The 26517-nt window shown below is 39.2% G+C and overlaps 1 protein-coding gene across 2 annotated transcripts in view; it reads left to right on the top strand.

The window, feature by feature from the left end:
* The first annotated feature begins 209 nt into the window (after positions 1-209).
* Positions 210-26517, top strand: part of GAREM1 (GRB2 associated regulator of MAPK1 subtype 1) — a 206664-nt gene continuing 180356 nt past the window's right edge. For both annotated transcript variants that reach the window (XM_009252324.4, XM_002828155.6), the window contains exon 1: positions 210-778. In XM_009252324.4, coding sequence (XP_009250599.4) covers positions 658-778 — 121 coding nt within the window. In that variant the 5' untranslated portion in view covers positions 210-657. The remainder of the gene's footprint in view (positions 779-26517) is intronic.

The following is a 26517-nucleotide window of genomic DNA, read 5'->3' as shown; positions in this document are numbered from 1 at the left end:
GGCGCCCGAGCGGTCGGACGGGGGAGCGAGAGCTAAAGCTTGCAGAGCGCGCCGAGCCGCGGACGCTGGCGGCCCCGGCCGGGGAGCTGACGCTAGCCTGCCGGGCCGCTGGAGCTGCGGGAGGCGGAGGCCGAGCTGGGGGCGGAGCGGGCGGCGCCTGGGAGGCGGAGGCGGTGTCTCCCAGAGCTGCGCAGGCGTTGCTCGCACCTTGTTGATTAGTCAGTGCTGGGAGCGCTGCTATGGCGCTTCTCAGACCCGCGACTCCTCCTCACACGCTCGAGGCGGAGGGAAGGAGGGGTAAGAGGAGAAGGAGGCGAGCGGGCGGCCGCCGCAGCTGCAGACCCAGGGCCAGAGGAGGAGGCGGAACAGGAGCCGCCGCAGCCACCCGGGCCGCCGCCGCCGCCGCCGCCCGCAGCCGCGGGGCTGCTCCGAGTCTTCTCCGGGCGTGAGGGCACGCGGGGCGCCCCAGCCATGCCCCGCAGCGGCAGCTGAGCCGGGCGCCGGCTCCCTCCCTCCGGGCCGCCCCAGTCGCCGCGCCCCCCGGCTGCCCGCGGCCGGAGCTGCCTGGCGCCTCCCGCGCGCCCCAGACCGCGAGTGCGAGCAGCGGCGGCCGCCGAGGCGCGGGTGGTGCCGGCGGCGGCGGCGGCGGCGGGGGAGATGGACCCGGCGCCCTCGCTGGGCTGCAGCCTCAAGGATGTGAAGTGGAGCTCGGTGGCCGTGCCGCTCGACCTCCTGGTCAGCACTTACCGGCTGCCCCAGATTGCGCGGCTGGACAACGGTGAGTCCCAGCTGGGGCGCGGGGCAGACGGGCGAGGACAGCCGTCTCTACGCGGGTGTGCGCGCGTGTGCTGGAGAGGGTGGGACCCGCGGGGAGTGGGCTGCCCGCCCCCGAGCGCCGGAGTTGGCCCGAGCGGCTGCCGCAGCCCTGGCGCGTTGCTCTCAACTCCCGCCAGCAGCGGGCAGGGAGGTGGAAATCAGAGTCCTTGCAGTATAATTAAAAAGGACGCCCTAAAAAAAAGTCAACATAGAGAGACCTCTGCAGATCGTAATCTTGGACGCCAGCGATCCCTCCCCACCCGCCTGCAAGAATTACTCAACCAGGGAAACCCTGAAGAGTTATCTTAGGCAACTTTCTTGAGAATATCATTGTGCTCCGGGTGGCATCTTAATTTGGGTGCTCTCCTCCCTATCTCCCCCATCCCCCGCCAAACAAATTTAAGAGGAAAAGCTCCTGGGTGACCATTGAAGAGGATCACATTTCTCCGAGACCTTGTATTACAGCTTGTCTGTTTTGTTTAACCCAACTGAAAGTAATTTAGGGCTGTGTGTAGAAAATGTTTTTAGCAGAAGTGATGGTATGCTTAAGGTTAATTATTAGGTTAGCGCATTTCCAGTCTGGAAAAAAAAAATAAGTCACCAAAACGTATTGATTCGGAACCTGAGCTCAGAACTAAGAAGGGTGTATTTCCTGAAACTGACCACCAGAAACCCACCCAACTCCTTCCCCCCAACTGTTTATTCTGCGGTGTGACAGCTGCAAACACATAGTTGCGCATACTGTCAAGCAAGTGGACACCTTTCAGTTTGAGAGTGATGACATGTAAGGTGGCAATTTAGGTGTGTTTGGTCTTCTCTTGTTTTCATCATAACTTCAGTGGGCTTTGGCGTCATGCGATTTTAGACTGTTTGCAGAAAGAAGCCTGCCCTGCTGTGGGGCGGCTGTGGAAGTACCCGGGCCCAGGCTGGCAGGCAGGCAGGCAGAGCTGTGACTACACAGGCCAGGTCAGAAGAACACTAAGCAGAAAGATGTCATTTCGAGTCACAGGCACTAGGGTTACTCCTTGTTTCCCGGCGTAAAAGAGTAGGTAACGTGAGATGTATACATATACAAAGGAGTTTTTATTCTGTTTCTTATCTGTGGGGTTTGATTAGACATTTGTATATCTGATGTGAAAAATAAATGCAGGAAAGTTCGTGAAAGCTGGAAAACAATCTTGGCTTGCTTGCTCCCCTCGTTTGATTGTTGGTAGTAGTAGGGTGCATTGGGAATAAGCTGGAAGTTTTAAAACTAGTAACGAAGTGCAGATCACAGTAGCTGTTGAAGCGGCGGGGTGGGGGGGCCGGGGATGGGACGCACAGGTGGTGTGTTGAGGCGTTTCTACTTAGAGTGAGGGTGGGAAAATGTTGTGTGCTTTAAATAGCATTTGCAGACCTGAATTGGTGTGTGTGTTTGTTTTCACAGCGTTTCATTTCCTCCTCCAAAACTGTGTATATTGGAAGATTGTGAGTCCTTACCTTTTCCTACCTTCTCTCGTCTCTGCACACTGCCACATTTGCTAGCTAGGCAGAGAGCATTGCTGCATGTGGTGTAAAAGCCACTCAAAAGCTTCATTAAACTGAAAGTTTAAAGGGGTGGAATATCTCACTTTCAGACATGACTTTTAGTTTTATTTCCCACTTTTCTATCCCTGCCATTCATAAAAAGGATCTGAATCAGCAGTGTACTCATCCCACACTTCTTTCTAAAATGAGGACGTGGGTAGCAAGTCTTAACACTGTGTCCTTTCAAGCTGTGGAATGGATTTTGATCACTACATGTAATTCCAATTCTTCATTGTAAATTTCTCTTATTTCCTTATTGCCGCTTGAGAATCATAGTGGCACATACAAATTTGGAATCATTGCCAGATACTGCTTTATACCTTGCTTCTTTCACTTAACAATCCCATCTCATTTAAATATTTTTGTTAACATGATTTTTAATAGCTGCCAAAGAGTCCATGGGCTAAGCTATACCAAGTAATTTCATCCCCTATTGTGGACATTATTAAGCTATATTATTTTGTGCTATTAAAAATTGTGATATAATGAATACTGTTGTACATACATCTGGGAGTTTTTTGGTTAGAATATATTTCTACTTTGCTGAACAAGCATGTCAGTCCTATTAAAATCCTTGATACACATTGTCAAATTGCTTTAGAGACTAAAGGAAATCCTCATTTACAGCAACGTGAGCATTGTGATAGTATCAGTCTGCCCACATCCTGAAAATATTAAGTATTTACAAAAAAATTCTCTACTAATTTGATTGGGGAAAGTGTTGTTTTAGCAGTTTAATTTGGGTAGACTTTAAAAGAGTCAATCATAGATTCTGTGCATGTTTTTAAACATGTTTCACACAGTTTAGGACAGGTTGAGGACAGGCTGGCATATTTATAAATGTTATAGGTGAAATCTTAAGTTTTGTGTTGTCCCCATCCTGTGTTTGCCTTTTCCCCAGTTTTAGTACTGCAGGTACATTTTACATCTGCACATGCCTACCCTATACTTAGACATGAAAGGTAGTCATTTTCCAAATCACTTGTTTTTAAAGAGACTAGGACAAAATTGAAAAACATGCCACTTGTTGACATTATGCCAAGAGGAAATTATTGGCTAATTTAAAATAATTTTTAAAGAACATTGAAAAATCTAATTTCACAACTATTGATTATCAGAAGCCTACTATGGGCTGGTACATTTCTAGATGCATAATATGTATTGTCTCAAATCCTCAGCAACACAATTTTTAAGAACTTGAGGAACCTAAGATTCAGAAAAATTGACTTGCCTGAAGACTCGTACCTAGTAAATGGTGGAGTGGAATTTCCAGCCGACCTTCTGACTCTGAAGACTGACCTCTTATCTCAAACTGGGCTACCTCCTGGTACTAAAGGAGAGAAGGGTTGAAGTTGTTCTGACATCTGCTCTAAATAGGTTCACTGTCTCTCTGAGAGCTTGAGGACTGGAAAGTCAATATTTTAAAAACAGTGTAGACACCAAATTAAGTGCTGGCCTCATCCATCATATATACGACTTTCTGCTTCCCAAAGGAGTGGCTGAAAAGAGGCAAGAGGCAGTGGGGAAGAAGAGGTTACAGAACAGGAGAAAAAAAGAAAACATTGGGGTTTGAGGGCCTAGTAATGTAGATGTGTCTGTTGAGATGACTCTTCAGGACATTTGCTATCCTAAGAATATTCACTACACAATATGTAAAGAACTCTCCAATTCTTTGCATTATACATGCCACTCCTGAAGTGCCAGGTAGATAGATGTGTTCAATATTACATCCTTGATGGTGAAATTTTCCTTTGTATGATAAGATAAATACAAAATAATTGAGCCTTTATAAATGTTACCCCATAAGTTTTTCTGGAGAACCCAAAGAAAGGTACTCTAGCAATTCTCCTTGGGAGATTTGATGAGATGTGTCTCATCAGCTAAAGTCTAAGGCCAGTCAGCAATGCAATTAAGATCAGATATTTAAACTGATTGATCATCAGTCTTATAAACTGTTGACTGTAGAACTGGGTTCAGCAAATGTGCTTAGGACCAAGGAGAGGATGGAGAAAATACTAATCCTCACTTCACCCCCAACCATCCTCACTTAAAACTGGATAGGTGGGAAATTGTTCATTTTCTCTCTCCTCCTCATTTAATCTTGGATAGACCCTGAAGGCTTGTGTTAGAGTAGCATTCTTACAACCTTTTTCTTCTGTACCTCCTAAAAGATTTGGTGAAACTCTGTCCCTAAGCACATTTTTCAGTTAAATGCTAAAACTTTTCATCCTAAGTTTAAATGCTTGCGGGGGATGTAATTTCTCAGAATATTGTAACTATTAATATTTTAAAGTATTACATCATTCTAAAAACTCTAGTAAAATATATATTTGATTTCTAATATCATTTGTTTAAAAATTCATAAGATTCAAGAATCAGTCTTTTGAAAGTAAGCATTTTACACCTTTTCTTTATCTCTTTAAATTCTTACTCCATTTCTCTTCCGCTGTATAGAATTCTATCTCAGTGTAATATATTTTTATGCTTGAAAGTGTTCTATTGATCACTCTGCCATACTCTCTGTAACCAAAAAAAAAAAAGTATATAGATTGAAATCCAGTATTTCTTATTTATTTTGATCATAAGACTTTCAATATTTAATGATTTCTGGTTGTTTTTTAAAACAAAGAATTGGAAATTACCTGACTTAACAGAAATAGTTGTTACCTAAATAGTGGAGACTTTCACCCTGCAACATGAGTCAATATTTTTGTTCCTTTGTTTGTTTCTCTACCCAAGGTCTTTTCACCCTTGGGCAATGCATCTTAGAAAGATGTAGAGAAGGTAGTACAAGTGCATTACTTTTGTAAAGTGAGTGAAGAACCGTTGTGAAGGGGAGATGTTGAACGACAGCTTCCTTCCATCACAGTGAAGGTCATCACAGGATGGATGTCCAATGCAATCGTGGACCCAAGCCCATTAATTTTTAAACAAGAGTACGTTTGGAAATTTCAAATGTAGAAACTGATTCCTTTACAGTTGTGATGATGAGACCCTTGGGAAGTGTTAGCTTTGCCTCAAACATGTACCCCAGCTTAAAGAATGCTGGTCTAGTACAATAAAAGATGTGTTAATGGCCCTGTTTGCTGAAAGGAAAAGGAAGACCAAGGCTGCTTGGAAAGGCAGGGAGAGGGAGGAAAAGGAGTAGGAGACTGCTAAGTAGGTAGAACAGGAGCAGTGACCGTCTCTCCTTCCTGGCTGTGCATAGGAATCAGATCAGATTCTAAGTCCCGGATGTGTTGGGACTGTGGGAACTTTGGTCCTTACTTTGTGCTCAGAGGCTTCTGCAACTTTATCATTTACTGGCCTCTAGGAGCAAAAGCATGGACACTTAGGCCCCAGGGAGGCTCCAAGTGGCTGTTTGTAAGCGTCAAAGGTCTTTCTCGGATCCATGTTTTATCATTGAAATTGAAGTAAGTTCTCAAAATCTACTTTGTAATTGATGTCTTTTTTCTTTTTCTTTTCTTTTATTTTTCCCAAAGTAACTTAGTTTTGCTCTTGGAAGATGTTCTGTGTTTATCTTGTGGCTTCATTTCTCCTGGCATTGTGTATTTTAAGAGAGTACACATGGCCAGGGTTGGGGGAATGATAATTTAAAGAATACTGGATTTGGAGCTTGGTCAGGTCTTGTAATCCCTTTGATTTGTAGTTTTCCCATGTAGGAAAACTAGACATTATACTTGCCCCTATTCTTCATTCAGTAAATTGTTTATTCAGTCAACTAACACTTACTAAGCCCCTGCTATGTGACAAGCCCTGTTACAGGTGTTGGGACTATAGCACTGAACAAATCAGACAAAACTGTATGTCTTTGTGGTGCTTACATTCTTGTGTATCTACTTATTATAGGAATTAAATGCAATAATATATGTCAAATACATGTGTGAGATGGCTGTAGTAGAGATACGGATCAGTTGAGGGAGGCTTCAGAGTATAGCATATCATTTAGATAGCAGCGGGGTTTATTGTCTTTGTACAGAAGAAGCTGAGAGAAATGCTCTGGGTGACTTGAGTGTGTTTCGTTTTGAGTATTCCAGGTTATTGATCTGGTAATCCACAGGTTATAGAAAGGTGGCGAAAGGTCTTTATCAGACAGAAAGTGTTATAAACTGACTAATCTAACCAAGATTGGGCTTCGGAGGGACTGGAGGAATTTGGAAAGGAACTTCTCTTTTTTAAAAAAAGAGATGGGTTCTCGTTTTGTTGCTGAGGTTGCCCTCAGACTCCTGGGCTCAGATGAGCCTCTGGCCTCAGCCTCTCAGGTACCTGGGACTCTGTAGGCCTGAGCCACCACATCTGGCCAGGAACTTTTAATTTAATCCAGAATCACAGGTGAGTTTTACCAAATGGTACCAAAACAGTGAGCTTAGACACTTTCATCTTTTTTTTTTTTTTTTCCTTTTTGTGTCGTCCATGCTGAATGCAGTGGCTCAATCTTGGCTCACCGTAACTTCTATCTCCTGGGTTCAAGCAATTCTCCTGCTTCAGCCTCCCGAGTAGCTGGGCTTACAGGCATGCACCACCACGCCCAACTAATTTTTGTATTTTTAGTGGAGATAGGGTTTCACCATATTGGCCAGGTTGGTCTTGAACTCCTGACCTCAAATGATCTGCCTGCCTTGGCCTCCCAAAGTGCGGGGATTACAGGCATGAGCCACCATGCCCAGCCTTTTTTTTTTTTTTTTTTTTTTAACCACATACTCATCATTATTTTCACTGATGGATGATCATTTTTTTGTAACTATAGTTGTATAATGGTTAGCAGGAAAGAGGTGCCTAGTATAATGTTATACACAAAGTGAGTGATTTAGGCCAGGCACGGTGGCTCATGCCTGTAATCCCAGCACTTTGGGAGGCTGAGGCGGGCGGATCACGAGGTCAGGAGATCGAGACCATCCTGGCTAACACAGTGAAACCCTGTCTCTACTAAAACTACAAAAAATTAGCTGGGTGTGGTGGCATTTGCCTGTAATCCCAGCTACTCGGGAGGCTGAGGCAGAAGAATCACTTGAACCCGGGAGGTGGAGGTTGCAGTGAGCTGAGATCACATCACTGCACCCCGGCCTGGGCAACAGAGCAAGACTACGTCTCAAAAAAAAAAAAAAAAGTGATTTAAAAAACTGTCTTTAATTTTCATTGATATATGGTATACTTTCACTTTCTTTCTGTTTTGACCTATTCTGATTATTGGCTGTGCCTAAAAATGATGAGAAAATAATAGGAGAGGACATTGTAGCAGGCAGTGGACAGTGATAAACCTAGACCCACAGGGCAAGATTTGCAGATAGCTCTTCCAGTGTCTTTTTTTTCAAGTAAGAAGGCTGTTTTGAAAGTCTTTTTATTTTTTTTCCAGAGAACAGTACTGTAATATCCATTTAGAAAGGAAAACAAGTATCTTGAATGTAAGGTGAATATTTACATATTCTAGTTAAAAAGTATAACTTTTTAATTTTTAATTGACACAATCATTATATTAATACATATTTATGGAGTACAATGTGGCGTTTCAATATATGTACACATTATGTAGTGATCAAATCAGGCTAATTAGCATATCCATCACCTCAAATATTTATCTTTTTTTTTTTTTGTAGTGGGAACATATAAAATCCTCTCTTCCACCTATTTTGAGATATACAATACCCTGTTGTTGACTGTAGTCACTCCACTGTGCAGTAGGACACTTATTCTTCCTTTTGTTTAATTGTAACATTGTACGCAATGGCCAACCTCCCCCAGTTGCCCCGCTTTTCTCTGCCTTCCCCAGTCTCTGGTAGCCACTGCTATATTCACTACATGCTGATTTCTTGTCCTTTTTATATATAACCCATAGTGGGATTGCTGGACCCCTATCTATCATCTATTACTGAACTCCTATCTAATGCCATATATAAAAATCAACTCAAAATGGATTAAAGACTTAAATGTAAGACCAGAAACTATGAAACTACTCATGGAAGAAAACATAGTAGAAACACTTTATGATATTGGACTAAGCGAGGATTTTTTGGATAAGACCTAAATACATAGGCAACAAAAGCAAAAATAGATGAACGGGATTACATCATACTAAAAAGCTTCTGCATGACAAAGGAAACAATCAACAGAGCAAAAAGGCAACTTGCAGAATAGGAGAAAATATTTGCAAACTATGTATCTGACAAGGTGTTAATATCCAGAGTACAGGGAACTCAACTTCATAGCAAAAAGACAAATAATCCTATTTAAAATGGGCAAAAGACCTTAATAGGCATTTCTCAAAAGAAGACATGCAAATGGCTTATAGGTATATGAAAAAAATGGTCAACATCCGTCATTAATCAGGAATGGCAAATCAAAATTGCAGTGAGATCGCTGTTACTCTAGATAGAATGGCAAAAACACAAGATATCAAAAAGACAAAAGTGTTGGCAAGGATGTGGAGAAAAGGGAACCTTTACATACTGTTGGTGGGAATGTAAGAGTGTAAATTTCAATTAATAAAGCCATTATGGAAAACAGTATGGAGGTTCCTCCAAAAATTCAGAATAGAATTACCTTGTGATTCAGCAGTCCCACTACTAGGTGTATATTCAAAGGAAATAAGTGTCAACTGAAATGAGTATCCACATTGTCTATAAAAATCTTAAGACATTAAGTTCATTTCTGAAAGGAAAACTGGGTTGACTGTTGTGATCAACTGTATTATAGTTTAAAGAGGGAGTATTTTAGTCTCTTTCACTCATTGGCTGCCTTACTGAAATAGCAAGTTCTTGTAGACCAGCTTGTAAACTCGTTTATTTTTGTTTGAGATTCCTGAGGTATCTGTCTTTTCACTTACTGAGCTGCCGGTTCTAGGAAGACTCATAAACTCCCCACGCATCTTCAGCAGGACTGTCAATCTTAACAACACCAGCTATGATATGCCATGGGAAAAGTAACTTTTATTTCTGGTTTATGTATTGTTTTTGTAAAATATAAAATACCTGCTAAAATATTATTATTTATTTATTTATTTTTTGAGACAGAGTCTTGCTCTGTCCCTCAGACTGGAGTGCAGTGGTGCGATCATGGCTCACTGCAGCCTTGAACTCCCAGGCTCAGGTGATCCTCCCACCTCAGCTTCCCAAGTAACTGGGACTACAGGCACTTGCCACCACACCTGCCTAATTTTTGTATTTTGTATGGAAATGGGGTTTTGCCGTGTGCCCAGACTGGTCTTGAACTCCTGAGATAGGGCCATTTGCCTGCTTTGGCCTCCCGAAGTGCTGGAATTACAGGTGTGAGCCACCACCCCTGGCAGGATGAACTCTTTCAGACCTTTCCACATGAAACGCCTCCCCTGCCGCCCTGCCGTACCCCTACTCCCAGTTTCATAAGAATTGCTTACTTGAATTTCAGGTTAGAGGTATCTAAAATTATTTTTACCATTTTCAGCTCTTAGCACAATGCCTGGCATGTAGAAAGCACCCAATAAGCATTTAATAAATGAATGAGCAAATCTCAGTATTAAAAATTATAAGGTCCAAGATATCTATATTACTACGGCAGTGTATGAGCTCTGCAAGTCTGAAATAGAATGTCACTTTTGTTTCATTTGAGGCAGACATTATATTTTTAAATATATACATTGGAACTAAGATGGCAGGTCTTAATATTAGCAGAAGGAAAAACAGAGACTATCATGATTTATAAAATAATGATTCTTAGGGTCATTAGTTACCCACATTCTAAATAAAGTATTTCTGGAAAGTACAACTCATTTTTCGATTTTTCACTTTTTTGCTAGTTCTTTTCATTCTGTAGTTAAGATGTCTCCTTTACGTATTATGTGTTTCCATGTCACTGGATTTTTAATCTTTGGTATTATCATGCTCTTCATATGACTCCTGAGTATATGGACTAGAATGCCATAAATCTTAGAAACTAATCAACTCTTAACAAAGACCTGATGGCATAGTCAGCTTACCATTTATCCATCTTCTCATCTCTGGGCACCACGGATTTTACTTCTAAGCAAACAAGCCACTTGGTTCAAATAATGTTACAAAACTACAACTGCTAATTTGGTACAGTTGTCATCTTCCTAGAATAGCCCCAAGTTTGACTTGAAACAGTAGTGTCTGAATCCCAGACAATGAGTTTCCTTTTATGCCGTGCGGGAGCATTACATGGTGGTAAAAGAAGAAAAAAACAGTGTTCTCAAGCTCCTTTCCAGTTCTGTGGGTGAATTGCTTTACAATTACAGGGCAAGTTATTTTAATTGATTCTGCTAATTGTTAACCTAGTTTGAAGTATTTGAATACCACGTGGGCTTTGATGACCTTATGGTTGTTTAATAAATACCAAGTTATTGAATTTAAAATGCAGTATGAATTCTTTATAGTTATGAAGACACTTTAGTTAATATTTAACATATGTAGTAAATTGTTATGATTAAGCTTGGTTATATAGTGTTGAGAGGAATGTAACTCTCTATGAGCAGTGCTTATGTAAGTGTCCCTGGGAAGATTTAAAATGAGTTGTGTTCTGTTGTTGTTTTTTCTCCAATTAGTAGAGAAAAATTTCCTTGGTCAGACTTTTTTTTTTTTTTTTTTTTTAAATAAGATGACAGTTTTCTCAATTATCAGACTTCAGGATGTTAGAAATGAAAATTTGCCTTCCTAGCAGGACTAGAGTTTAAATATCTAAAAGTACCAGAAAAAGGGTAAATGTTTGTTTTTGAAATTTTAAAACATATCTGTTACTGTTAGGTAATTAGAAAGCACTCGGTGTAACAGAGTCTGTCATCCATTAAAGAAAAGATTAATGAAATACCTGAGGAGGCCCACTTGAATAACCCCAGGACAGCTGTCTGTGCAGATGCTATATTCCATGATTGATTCTCATTTTGAATTGCTGCTGTCTTCTTTTAGCAGCAATGGGCAAGTAAGGGTTTGTTTGAATAAAAAAACTAACATTGTCATTTCTGGTCCCCAGTAGTTTATGCTCCTAGATCTTCATTTTTAGCCTGTTTCAGATTTTTAAAATAATGCAAGATTCATTTTTTACCTTTGACCACTGACCCACAAAATCAATTAAGCACTAGACCTAAGTTAAAAACTATTTAATTGGTTGTTTCGAGAGAGAGACAGAGCGTGAGAGAGAGCATGCACTTTAGGAGGTTCAGATTACTTATTTAAAAATAAATAACAAGTAACAGAAAGCTTTATTAAGAGATTCTACTCTTATTTTTTCTGTTTATTTTGGTCCTGTCTTGGGCCAGTTAAGAGGAAGTCAGCCACTGAGAGAAGATAGGATCAGAGGGAATCTTTACAGCCTCATCATGGCCAGAGACATCAGTTAAGGTTAATTTCAGTTGTGTGTAAGATAGATGGAAAAAAAAATAGCAGCTTATACAACACGGAGAGTTTATTTTGTTTTGTTTTCATATAGAAGTAGTCTGAAGATATGTAGTCCAGGACTGATAGGGCAGTTCCACAGAATGAAGGATCTAGACTCTTTCTTTCTGCTCTGTTGTCTTCTGCAAGTAGTTTTCACTCTCAAAACGTCATGGTCCTAGATGGTTGCTGGAGCTCTAGCTGTCATGTCTACATCCCATACAACAAGAAGGGCAAAAGGCTGTGTCTTACCACTTGTCCTGCACAGCAGTTCACTTACGTCTCATTTGGTCAGCACTTCAACACTTCTATATGGGAGTACAGGAAGGCAGGAACTGAAGTCTTTTAACTGGGTATAATGCCCAGGGGTTCCTACTGCAGGAAAAGGGGGCATCAGATATTGGGATACACTTAGCAGCCTCTGCCACCTAGATTGTTGCTGTGATGCTTTCTTCACTTTTTTTTTCCTACTAACAAACTTATTAAAATAGCCATACATTGGGCCCTAACTCCTTGACATCTCCAGAGTAGCTGGGATTACAGGCACGAGCCACCATGCCTAGCTTATTTTTGTATTTTTAGTAGAGATGGGGTTTCACTGTGTTGACCGGGCTGGTCTCAAACTCCTGACCTCAAGTGATCCTCCCGCCTCAGCCTCCCAAAGTGTTCGGATTATAGACGTGAGTCACCATGCCCAGCCACTTATTTTTCTGATAAAGACAGGGTCTAGCTGTGTTGCCCAGGCTGGTCTTGAATTCCTAAGCTCAAGGGATCTTCCACCTTGGCCTCCCACAATTCAGGGATTACAGGTGCTAGCCATCACACCCAACCTTCTAATTTGATACACACAATGATGATAGTGGCCCATTTTTTAAAAAATAGAGATGGGGTCTTGCTGTGCTGCCCAGGCTGGAATACAGTAGCTATTCATAGGTACACTTATGGCACACTGCAGTCTCAAACTCCTGGACTCATGCTGTCCCCCTGCCTCAAACTCTCAAGTAGCTGGGATTACAGGCACACCACTGCCCAGCCTAGTTGTCCAGTTTTTTTAGAGGTGCTTTTTTTCCTGCTCTATTCCTTTTGTCAGAGAGGCTTTGTGGTTGTGTTTAAAAAATAGTATTTACTCTTCCCCCCACAAAATATCACCATTATAGAGAGCTTGGAAAATACAGACAAGGAAAGACAAAAATGAACATCAGCTTTAATTCCAGATATTGTATAACTTGTTATATAACCATTACCAACATTTTGCTATTATGCAGGCATGGGATGTAAATCAAAAATACATTTATAAATGAGACCAAATTGTGTATAAAACTGCTTGTTAAAATTTACATTAGGTCTTGAGCCTTTTCCTTCATTATTAATATTCTTTGGAAATAGACCTTTTGTGACTGAATGGAATTCTGTTATTACCAATCAACTATTATTTATTTGACTGTTGTGAGATATTAGTTGTTTTGAGTGTCCTGTTTTTGAGACTTTTTACTTAAATGTGTCAGTTTTACATCATTTTATTATTTTGGGTTCCTGGAAGTGGGATGATTATTCAAAATTCATTATTTTTAGAATGTTGGTATTTATTGCTAAATTGCATCCAGGAAAGATTCTACCTTCAGCAGTGGGTGAGTAAGCCCATGATTTTGTATATCATTGAATATCATAGTTCTTTTTTTTTTTTTTTGCCTTTCTAGTTTAGATAATTAAAACGTTGTATTTCTTTGCTCCATAGTAGAATAGCTTCAATAATATCATATTTTGTTTGTGAATTTCCTGAGCCCTTTGTTCAATTTTTTGGTAGAGTTTTTTTCAAATCTCCTGTAATAAAATCTCCTCCTATACATTTCTCTTAGTTTTTTATGGGATGTTTATAAATAATCTTCCGGTTTCATGTGGGTTAATTACTTTTTAACTTATTTGTCTTCAGCAGTCAATGTTCATAAGTATTAATAGATATTACCTCTGGTTTTGAAATCGAATAATTGTGATTCATTTACTTTTCTTAACCAACCTGGATATTGGATTTAAATATGATATGTTCACTGTTGTATTGTAACTGTCCTCTGAAAGAATTCCCTTGCATTGTATGAAATCAAATAGTCTCATGAAAATCTTGATAAAACTGTGTTGTGTGTTCACAAATATAGTTATATTTGTGTTCCATTCATGGAGAGTTCCCCAAGGAGACTTCATTGTTGATAAATTCCTGTGCATTGCATGAAACGAAGCTGACGAACAATTTGTCACTTTTTGGCTTTAAATATTAATAAGTAAATGGACACGTTTGTAAAAATATTTAATTATTTTTATATGTAATACATAAACTGAAGTGCCACATTTGGGGTAATTAGATAAGAGGTAGACGACAACAACTTCAGAGTCTGTTGAAGTTTAGAATCTATGTACAGACACTAGTGAATAAATAATAGAAATTCACAGATCACTTCCAGACATGGGGAGAAGCACATGTGATAGTTTGAATGTCATTTCATTTTTTCTATTGAATATCTGTGTAAATATTGACTTCACTGTAATGACTGAGAAGAGAAATTAAAAGTCCAGTTTAATTCTCTCTGGACATAGATCCAGGGGTTGATGGGTAATAAAGTACATATCACCAACAGAGCACATGTATACATATGTAACAAACCTGCACGTTGTGCACATGTACCCTAGAACTTAAAAGTATAATAAAAAATAATAATAAAAAATAAAGTACGCATCACTCTGCCAATTTAGCACCTGAGGACTCTATAAATAGTTGTATCTATCAGTGTTGAGGTGGCAGTTGCTAAAAGTGAAATAACAAGATAGCTTTAAGAGAATCTTTTAGTGCCACACCAAAGAAGCTTCAAATTAACTTTATAGTAGATCAGGTAGACTGTGAATTTTACTCACCCCTCCCCCATCTTCTGTTTCTTTTTTTTTCCCCCTTGACTCAATTGGGAAGATACTTACCTGAGTAGATTGTGTACAGTTGAATAATGTGTGTTATCGGAGGAGAGTTTCTTGCTAAGCAGAGGCCGCGGAGTTGGGAAGGAGGAAATGTATGAACTAAGTATAAATACTATTTGTAGTCTTCATTCCCCTCTGATTATAAACATATATATTATGAAGAATTTGAATACCTAAAACTATTTAAAAACTTAGGTATTCTGAAGTCTTGATATAACCACCAACATTTTGATTCATTCTCTGTTCTTTCTTTCTACACACACACACACACACACACACACACACTCACACACACTCTCACACACTCTCTCTGTCTCTCCCCACACACACAATCTCTCTCCCCGACCCCCCACACACAATTTTACATAATAGTGGCATTTTAGCTACTTTTTAACAAACTTCCTTCCTTCATGACAGACCCCATTCCTCCAAACCTGCCCACCTACGTAATCCAAATGTAATCCACTCTAACAGTCCAGTGCATGTTCTTCATATCTTCTTCATACTCAAAGAATCTTACATCGCTATTACATATACATACAGAGACATGCAGAATTCTGTCATTGTTCCATAAAAATGGGATTATATGACAAATGCTTTTCAGCCTCTTGCTTATATCACTTATGGGAATCTTTCTAAATCATCTGGTATAATTGAAATTCATAACAACTGCATAATATTCCGTGATGTGAAAATACTCACTCTTTTATTGACAGGAGTTCAGTTTGTTTCCTTTTATTGGCCTCTGTGAATTATACTTCACTAAACCTTCCTGTACATATCACTCATTTGTTCATTGTTTCTGTAGAATTCTGTGATTTCTAATAAGTTTCACTTCTCCAAAACATTTTTGATAACATTGTTTTCCTGATTCTTTTCATTTCCTATGCAATTACCAAAACTAAATAATTTTAGGAAAAAAATGTAGGGGAAAAATGATTGTTTTGCATCCCAGTCAAACTCAGTTCACAGAAGTGGAGTTGATTTAATAGATGCTGCCAGAATGCTATCCAAAAAGTCCATAGCAATTCTCATTTCTGTCATGGATGTGTGAGAATACCATTTCTCCAAATCTGTGTCAACCATAGTTATTATAATGTGTTAAAAAATATTCGCCAGCGTAATGGATATAAAGATCTTATTGGTGCGTTAATTTGCATTTCCCTGACTATCGGTGATTTTGGGGGCTCTCTTTTTATATATATGTTCACCACTCAGACTTGCTCTTCTATGGATTAAAATCATACTTTCTGTTGGTTTTTCTGTTGTTGGCTTGTTCTTGTCAATTTCTAGATGCTATCTGTATATAATGGAAATATTTTCTCTTATTTACATTTTTCCAATCAATTGACCTAATCTACATTTTTCCATTTAAGAGTTTTAAATTTTCACATATACAGAGAAGTCTCTTATTCCTGTTTTCAATCCTGTCTAAGAAAGGTCCCCCGACACCTAGATTGTACATGTAGTCTCTAAGATTTTGTAGGAAGATTAATATTTTTTGTTTTTAGTCCATCTGGAATTAATTTTTGCGTATGATGTAAGATTTTTTTTTCTTCCAGGCTGTTGTGCCAGCCCATTTATTCAAAGACCTGTTTATTCCTGATATGAACTATCTTTGCCAAACTTATTTTACTCTTTTAGTAGTAGAAAAACACTTCAGCAACACCTTTCTTTCAGGGACTACCTTGGGCTGTATTCCAAGAACACATAAAGTTAATGAAATTGGAAAACAATTATTTTATTCCTAAAGAAGTGAAGTTGTAGCTAGAACTGTTCCTGATCTTGACTTATCCTTCTTCTCCAATGGCTGTGAGAGGTCTGATATGTGTTTTTCTGAAGAAAATTTAAGTGCATTTTGAAGCCAGTGTACCCTGGTGAGTCTCTGAAGTGATAGTAACTTGTTAAATGCCTTCTAGAAGGATAGTCCAGATGCTTTGGCAGTTAAGTTTTCTCCAGGGAAGAATTTGCTTTTAAAATGATACTTTACAAAGCTGCTGTTCAAGTAAGTGTGTGTGTATGTGCGTGTGTGTGTTTCAGAATTTAAGAAGGATTTGCAAGTTGCAGTCAGCTTGATTACTTAGTTGAGAGTGTATTTCCCCCATTATTTTTTGTAGGAGGGGCAACTTTCACATGCTGTTCTCAGTGTATGTGTGTCTCTTTGAAATCCCATAATGACCTACATCTGTCCACTTAAAAATTCTTAAATTTCCCTTACATTTTGTTTACCTTTCCCCCAATTTGTCATGGCCTTATCTTCCTGTTTCCTCTTAATCTCACGTGCAAAGACCAGAATGAAATCTACATTTTAGAAAAAAAACAATGTAGGGCAATGTGAATCTTACATCTTAATGTCAAAACCCAGAATGAATAAATATAGAAGAAACAAGTGTGAGATTAGTCCCTGAGATTTTGTCTACTACATAACCTTTGTGTAAGATTATAACAAAACCTCGATCCTGGATTCCATGCAGACTTTATTAGGTTGGAGTTGTGTGTGTTTAAAAGTTTTATTACTTCCCTTTTTATATTTGTCTTTCTAAGCTGTCCAAGAGCAGAGAGCAGGGATCCTGTCTTGTCTTTGCACTGTTCATTTCACACAGTTCACATGATCTGGTGTGATGTTCCAACAGATGGATCAAAAATTTTGTCTGAATGACTCATCTACAGAGTTGTTGGGATACTTCAGCCAATCCCTAAGGTATTTACAAGCTTCCCTGAGTAATACACACACGGGTGCACACACTCTGTTCTTTACAATCTGACTTTTTTAGCAGGTTGTGGGCAAGGAAAGAAGTGATGATTCCAGCAGTCTCTTCCTGCTCAAGGAATTTACAGTTCTTTCTCAGTCTCTGACTTTTCCAACTATCTCAAGCCTGGAAGAGACCCAGAATATGAGAATATGTCCTACTTTTAAGACTTAGTGAATTATATTTACATATATTAGCCTGATGGAAAGAGGTTGAAAAATACTCTGAGGCTTGTGAAGCCAATTCAGCATTAAAATTTTGCTGGGAAATCATTGAGATTTGGCTATACTACTTAATCAGAAGCTGTTAATTTGTCTGGATGTATTGTAAGAATATATTTCAGAATGGAAATTAACATATTTCATTGATTCTAAGGTGTACATTTTCATATGTCTGAAATCAGTATGTGTCTTATAGTTAATGGCATGACATAGTTTTATCAGCAGTGTTCTGTCTCGGTGGTTGTCAAACAGTGATTGTCTTGCAAGTGATGGCATTCTAAATTGTATGAATTGTGGTAGTGCCATGGGGTATCTTTGGGTCCAATAATTCAATGTGCAAAGCAGACATATGAAACAAGGACTTTTTGTGAATGTCCCAATACAGGGTGGGAGATAATGTAAACTGAAAATCAAGGAGTATTCCCTGAACCATCCATCCCTAATGGAGAAAGTGTTAGCTTACTCATTTAACAGCAGGTAAGATGAGGTCACTATTATATACAACCATAGTGTAATTTTTTCTCATATTACATTTTCCAACTTTAAAGAATAACTTAATTTTCATACTCACCCCACCTCCCTATAGATTCTGACCTCTATGAAGGCAGAGATTATGTCTTTCATGTTCATCATTGTGTCCCCAGCACCTAACACAGTTTCCAAACTGTGTTACCTTGGTAACATGCAGGTGTTCAATAGAGCCTTGTTTAAGGATTCTTCTTTGTACAATATACAACACATGCACACAGGCATGTGCACACACAGTGTAGTTGATTGATTGGGGGTCCTGCTGGCAGATTTGTCCACATCGAAATCCCTGCAACCTGTGAATGTTACTTTCTTTTGAGAAAAGATCTCTGCAAATGTAATTAACAGTCTTAAGAGGAGTTCATTCTGGATTACCGGAGTGGGCTTTAAATCCAATGACAATGTACTTAAGAGAGAAGGGCAGACAGAGATTTGAGACAGAAAAGGAGGCAGGGTAACGATGGTTGCAGAGATTGGGGTAATGCAGCCACAAACCAAGGCTTACCTGAGCCACCGAAAGCTAGGAGAGGCAGGGAACAGAATCTCTCCTAGGACCCTCAAAGGAAGTGTGGCTGTGCCTGCAGCTCGGTTTTGGACTTTCAGCCTCTAGAGCTGTGAGAGAATAAATTTTCTATTGTTTGATGCCATTCAGTTTGTGGTAGTTTATTATAGCAGTGGTATGGTTTGGCTGTGTCCCCGCCCAAATCTCATCTTGAATTGTAGCTCCCCTAATTCCCACATGTTATGGGAGGGGCCCAGTGGGAGATAATTGAATCCTGGGTGCAGTTTCCCCCGTACTGTTCTCGTGGTAGTGAATAAGTCTCACCAGATCTGATGGTTTTTTAAGAGGTTTCCCTTTTTGCTTGGTTCTCATTCTCTCATTCTTCCTGTGGCCACGTAAGATGTGCCTTTCACTTTCCACCATGATTGTGAGGCCTCCCCAGCCACATGGAACTGTGAGTCTATTAAACCTCTTTTTCATTATAAATTACCCAGTCTCGGGTACGTCTTTATCAGCAGTGTGAAAATGGACTAATACAAACAGTCACAGTAAACCTGTTAAAGACACATACTGAGGCACACACCCACGTGTAAACACACACATACATACATATATAAGTTTTGCTACCCTATAGTTAATAACATGCCAAGTTTCTTAAAAAAAAAAAAAAACGTAGAAGTTATAAGTATAAAACCTCCTTCTCTGGATCCTCAAAGTAACAGTTTCCCCTAACATTCATCAATAGGCTGATGGGTAAGTGGGAGTATGGTATGTGGTTTCCACAATGCTATTTAACAGCTGTGGAGCATGTGCCTGCTGCTGTACAAGCACAGTAACAAGGGCTAGGTGCACAAAGATGAATACATGTGATACTCATCCTCAAGGAGTTCAGAGGCCCACTGAGTAGGTAGGTTCTTTGACAATTAAATACTGTCATGTGATAAGCAAGGAAATGCTTCAACCCAGAGGCCAGTTAATGTTGCTGACAACTCTTGGGACAGGTTTTATAGAAAACGTTAATTGATCACTGAACTAGTTGTTGAATGAGTAGGATTTTGCCAGGTTTTAAAGAGGGAATGGTGGCCTGACAAAGGTTTGGAATGCCCTGAACAGAGGCGTGTTAGGGGAGGGCAAGTTGGGAAACAGATTTTGAGGAGCCACAACATACTGACGTTTGACTTTTCTCCTCTAGCCAACTTGGTGGCTCTTAACTTCCCTTCCCCTTCCGGGACACAAGTGACAGATGGTGTTACAACAGAATGGATTGCAACAGAATTCACTGGGGTCCTAAATTTGATGAACTCTATTATAAAAATAGGTAACAAACTACAGTGATGTATGTTATAATAGTATGTAAGCTCCTAATATGAGTAGAGTCTCAGGAAGGACTTGATGCAGAATCTTGGGCCATGTGCACGTCTTGGCTAGCTAATGATGAACTCCATCTTTTCTCCTTCTCGAGAAAGCATGTCAGAATATGAGTGAAAGTCAAGTCTTCATAGAACTTGAATTAACTCTAACTTGATTTAACTCTAATTTTTATTTTAAAAATACCTTTTGTCACAGATTTCAGTATTTTACTAAATGCTAGTATCAAGCAACGTTCTGTAGCTGGCTCTGTCACTGCATCATGTTGAAGATCATTGTCCAGGCAAATGGCTCATCCTCATTCCTGTGGTGCCTAGCACAGTGCCTGTTTGCAAACATGGCCCTCCAATATTTGTTATACAAACAGTGGGAAGTGCTGAAGGGCTATAAATATGGGAAAGGCCCAGATTTTTTTTGTTTGTTTGTTTAATAAGGGTTATTCTGGTCATTTTGGAAGATCATTTAAAGCAGAAAAAGTTTGGAATTAGACAGTATTTGGAAGCTGTAGGGTTTATAATCAAAGAGAAAGAGGGCCTCTAGGCAAAACTAGATTTGTGGGAATGTGGAGCAGGGTGAGTGGGAAATATTATAAGGTAAGATTTCCAGGATTAATAACTGGATAATGGAATATGAGGAAGAGGGAAGCATTAAATAGTCCTGAGGTTACTGGCTTGGGTGCTAATGCCCTTATCAGAGATAGAGAAGCGGGTTGCAGGTGAGTGTATTAGGCAGAGTAGGCCAGATTAGGTGGCAGTAACAACTCCAAAGTGTTAGTTGGTTTAAAATAGCAAGGGTTTATTGCTCACTTGTGCTGCATGAAATTTTGAAGAATTAGAATAGTTGTGGGAATAAGAAAGAATAATTCTGGTCTTCACAGTTGAGACGAAACGAGCTGGCTTGGGGGTGGGGGGATAGGGGCTCTGCTCTCCATCATCATCCTCATTGAGGATCCCAGGCCTAAATGCCTCAGTTTGTGCTTCCACGGTTGTTTTCATTCTTGTTTTTGTTTGAGACAATGTCTCACTCTGTCATCCAGCTCTGGAGTGCAGTGGCATGATCATGACTCACTGCAGCCTCAGCCTCCTAGGCTCAAGTGGTTCTCCTACCTCAGCCCCTCTAAGTAGCTGGGACTATAGGTGTGTGCCACCATACCTGGCTAATTTATTATTATTTTGTGTTTAATAGAAAAGAGGTTTCCCTGTGTTGCCAAGGCTGGTCTCAATCTCCTGGGCTCAAGCAGTTCTCCTGCCTCAGCCTTCCAAAGTGCTGGGATTACCACAGTTGTTGAGGAAAGACAGAATATGGTAAATCATGCCCTGGCCCCTTAAAGCTTCTGTTGAGAAGTGATGCACCTGGTATCCCTCTTACATGTCATTGTTAGTGGTAAGTCCCATGGCGACACCCAACTTTCAACAGGGTGAGGTACCATCTTTCCATATGCTGGGATTATGACTCCAGTAACTGCTAAAGGCTGGAGGTATGGGAAAGCAGCAAGATGATTTGTGGCTATGTTGAGGTATTGAAGGGGAAATTCAGTTCAGGAGTCAGAAATCTGGGCTTGCATCTTGAGAGAGTTCAGGGCTAGAGAAATAATACTGGGAGATTTCAATGTAATGGTCATAAATCAAGCCACGGAGTCAATCACATTGATCAAGAGGGAATTGAGCCAGTGCTGATGACGGTAAAAGATCAAGGTTAATGCTTGTGGTTACAAATGTCACAACCCCTAAACAGTTTTTTTTTTTTTTTTTTTAGCAGCTTATTAGAGCTTTTAAATAATTGTATGTAACAGTTGGCATAGGGGTTGAATTAATCACTTAAACAGGATTTAGCTTTTTTAAACTCCAGAATTGCTGACTTGCATTTAGGGATTTAAAAGGTACCCTTAGATTTTGCAGTAGGATTTCAGCCAATTTTCTAATCCAGCAGGGAAGAAAAGTATTGCAGAGGATAGCCGTTATAGTCGGAACAGAAGATCAGTTATAAGTTGATTGATACTGATTGCTGAGTACTCAGAATATTAGAATATCTTTAAAAATTTTCTGACTGGTTGTGCCACAGACAGCAAGATATTAGCTTAACCTTACTGTAATAATATTCTTTTTATAGCTGCAATTACTGGCAAAGGGAGGTAGTTAATGGCACTTTTTCCCATTGGCTAGTGTTCATATATAAGGAGACTTGCTTTTTCTCTCCATTCTTTTTAAAGGTTCCTATGCCTTTGCCTGCCCAACCTCCATAGGGGTCTCCTCCACCTAAATTATTCACCTTTTAAACTTTTTATGTCGACATTGGTGATTACCCAAAATAGACTGTCCTCCCTTCAAGATTATGTATTAACAGGAAAATGAAGAAACAAACCTAGTTTACTGCATGTCACCATTCTCTCTGCAAAGGACATTTTGAAGAATTAGAATAGTCGTAATGATAAGAAATAATAATTCTGGTCTTCACAGAAGATGAAAGAATATTTATTAAACTTCTACTGCGCCTGCCCCCCAACCCTTAGTTTTTTTGAGGCAGTCTCACTCTGTCACCCAGACTGGAGGGCAGTGGCACAACCACAGCTCACTGCTGGGACTACAGGCATGCACCACCACACCCAACTAATTTTTTTTTAATATATATTTTTTGTAGAGATGGGGTTTCGCCATGTTGTTTAACTCCTGGACTGAAGCGATCCACTTGCCTCGGCCTCCTAAAGTGCTGGGATTGCAGGCGTGAGCCACCGCACCCAGCCTAACCTTCTGCTTTTTCATAACACTTTACTATGAGTGATTAAAAACTTTTTAAAAAAAGGAAGCTATAGCTTTTACCTTCTTGACCAAAGGCACATAAAACTGTTAAAAGTAACTCTTCCATATTCCCCCAAACAAATCCATTGGTGTTTATTTCTGTATAATAATTATCGTTAGCGTTCATTGAGGACTAATTATGGTGCCAGCTGCTGTACAACACTTTACGTACATTATCTCATTTACTTCTCAAGAGCTCTTTGACATAAGGAATAATTTGCTCAAGGTCACATGGCTGAAAAGCGGAGAAGTCAGCAACGGAGGCAGTTCTAGAGCTTGTACTTTAAACTCTGGCCGGCCTTTCCTTATTCTCAGACCAACAAGTAGTGTTTTCCCATTCATATTGCTTATCATAAAATGAGAGAGTCTTGTGTCCATCATCTTTATTGAAAGTTGAACCACTGTAGGCAAAAATACCAAGGATAGGTCTGATCCCACTATTGAAATAAAAAGAACCATGAGAACCCCGCAGAATTCAACTGGACCTTGGGGATTACTCACTGAAGAAGGTTTTCCATTTTGAATGTTTATTGTCTTCCTACCCCAGTCTCCCCAACAAGAAAGACTTGGGGTGGAAGGTGACATGTAACAGCAAAGTAAGAACTGTTTGCATTTTTCCTTCTTGGTTTGTAAAAGACTTGTTCCCAAATTGTCCTCAAAGGTACATAAATGCATACATATGATATTTGTATATATAAACACATATGTATAGTAATATCCTTCATTTACCTTGGGGTGAGACTTGAAGAAACTCCAGACTTCTTTCTAGAGAGCCTCTGCTTCTGGTATTTACCTGTCACAAAGCCCATACCTGTTGTCAAACGCTTTCCCATAACTGAGGAGTGCATTTTACGATTATGGAGTAGAGTAAGTAGCAAATGCTATGGAAATTAAGCCAGAAACAGGCCAGTGCCATCACAAATGACAAGAGCATAACAGACATGATCAGGGGATGTGGTCACACTTAGGTTCTGACATCAACAGATAATCTCCCCTCCCCTATACGTTTGTACCAGGTGATAATTTTACATTTTTTATTGATTACAACATTAGCAGTGATTCTTGCTTAGCTTTTTGGAGATCCTGTGAAAGCTGCAAATGGATAGGTGTAAACACAGTTCTTCACATAATTTCAAAGTATTCATGGACCACCCTCCACCTGTGTGAAGCCAAGGACTCAGACCCTGAGTCCTTAATAGTACTTTGATAAATGATAGGTGTCTGTTTGACAATGGGGCAAGAGAGATCCCACAATAAACCCCTTTAGAAATACACCATAGCAATTCTTTATTATCTGTGTCCATATATTTATTTGTGAAATGACATAATTTTCATTTTACGCCAGGTTCTCCAGTGCTCTCTCACAGTATACTTAGCCAATGTCAACTGAATTATTGGATATAACACACATGGTGTAGGATTAGGAAGGCAACACCTCAATAATAACAAAGAATTTCAACAACATAACTTCTAAATTATATAGTTTCTTGGCTCATCCATGACACATCTTTTAATTAATATGACTTAAGAAATGTCTGTAGAAATAAAAACAATTTTGTGAGCATGCCTATGATGTGTAAAGCAGATGGGGAAGTATAAGGTCCCTACCATCAAGAAACTTTAAAATTTGGTACTTTTAGTACTAAAGTTATATCATTTCTTACAACTCTTTCTGTAAATTTGGAAGATTTAAAAAGGACCAGATCTATACCAATCCTGAGAGTTAACTATTCATCATTATTGCTTTCCTGTAAAACAAATAGTTTTCTAGACTTCACCACTACATTGATATGATGCGATAAGAAAATGTTGCATTAATATTAATATGACTATATATCTTCTTTTAAAACGCTTACTTTTCTATAAAGGGAATTTATTTATAATATGGGGAGAAGGAGTGTATGCCCGTAGGACTATGACTCAGAAATTTATTTGACAAATGGTTTTGTTTAATAAGCTTTTAAATATGCAAAAGTAAAAATTCAAAAGTAGAGAATTTAGTTGAATGTTTTCATATGTAAATAAGTTAGCCAGTTTCTTATTTAAAGGTATATATATTAAATTCCAACCAGAAAATAGTCTTAAATTTGGTAATATTTTATTCAGAAATTTGGCTCAAAACATGGAGGAATAGTGTAGTAAATGTAAATGAATTATCAGAAACCCACGCGCAGCTTCCTACTGAATGTAAATTAGGTAGTGATGGTTGCCGTGAAAGGGTTGTAACTGCTGTTTGTGCACACTTGTAGTAGAAATAGTGTATATAGTTTTAAAAGCAGCAAAGTTGCATGTAATTAGTGCTCTCTATGGATACAGGACAATCAGGGCCATTGATGGCCTGTGGCAGTTGAGCCTGCTGGGATGATGTATACAGTAAACATCCTTTAATAAGATACTGCTGCTCAGTTACTGTTTGGAGGTTGTGCCTGATGACACTCACCACGGCTGGATTTTTCTATTTCCACTCTGCACTCACAGAGAGTTTTATGATCCCAGTGTCTTGAAGTTTTAACCCCCACATTTATTTACCTAGAATAATTATAGGAATTGCAAGGGGATTTGAGAAAAAGTGTTGATGGAAGCAATAATAATCAGCTCAGGAAACCTCATACAAGACATATTGATGAACTCACAATTATAACAAAATAGGAAATAGAGAAAGATTGGTACTACGTTCATCAACTTCTGTTTTTTGTTTGCTTTGCAAGTTGTTATTCTTTTGAACCACAGTCAGATACGAATTTCATTTCCAATTTCCTCTTGTCCCTGTGTGTGAACTTGGGAAATTAAGAAACTTTTCTGAATTTGTTTCTCTCTATGGAGAACCCCAGCATCCCGGTTTGGTCAGGATAGTCCAGCTTGCATTTCTTATGCCCTCTTAGATTCTCAGAAGTGTCTTGGATTGGGCAATACATTGTATGGAAATTGTATTTATAGGTGAAGTAGAGATAATACCTCCCTCCTTGTCTTATTGTGATGATTAAGTGAAATAATACAAAGTGAACACTGTGATGCTTTTGGTTTACAAAAATTTTGTTACAGCAGATAACCTTGAATATTGTGTTCATGGTGAACAATTCTGTTGTTACACACACACACACACACACACACACAATGGGGAACTTACAGTCTGAGAAATGGATAGACTATTTTGGTAGCCATTTATTGTGTACTAGTAATCAACAGTCCCTGTGTTTTGAAATGAATAATTACTATTGTATTTATGTCATTAGAGATTTCTACTGCACAGCTCTGTGTATCATTGTTTCAATGTCCCCATCTGTTATTTGAATTAATTTGAAGGCTGTGCCACCCTCATGGCAGAGCATCATGTAAAATTAAGAGCATTTCTCTTGACGAGCAACATGCATTTTACCTCAACATGATACTTCCTGGAATAACATGGTTCTGCTACTGAAATAATTTGTGAGACTAATTTCTACCATGCTGCTATTGCCTTAACCTATATTTTTTTTGCCAGAAAAATGAATTTAGTTTAATACCATATGGCTTGATTCTGGGATTATTATATATGCAGATTAGCTATTTATGACTTACCATAGTGATTCTAAACTTTTTTAGGTGGAAATAATTTATTACGCTGTAGTAAGATGATTGAACATTACAGTCCTGCGAAACAAACTAAATCATATT

The sequence above is a fragment of the Pongo abelii genome, chromosome 17 (genome assembly GCF_028885655.2).
Source record: "Pongo abelii isolate AG06213 chromosome 17, NHGRI_mPonAbe1-v2.0_pri, whole genome shotgun sequence".
In the NCBI taxonomy this organism is placed as follows: Eukaryota; Metazoa; Chordata; class Mammalia; order Primates; family Hominidae; genus Pongo; species Pongo abelii.
Note: the sequence above shows the minus strand (reverse complement) of the source record. Positions and strands in the feature narration are given on the sequence as shown.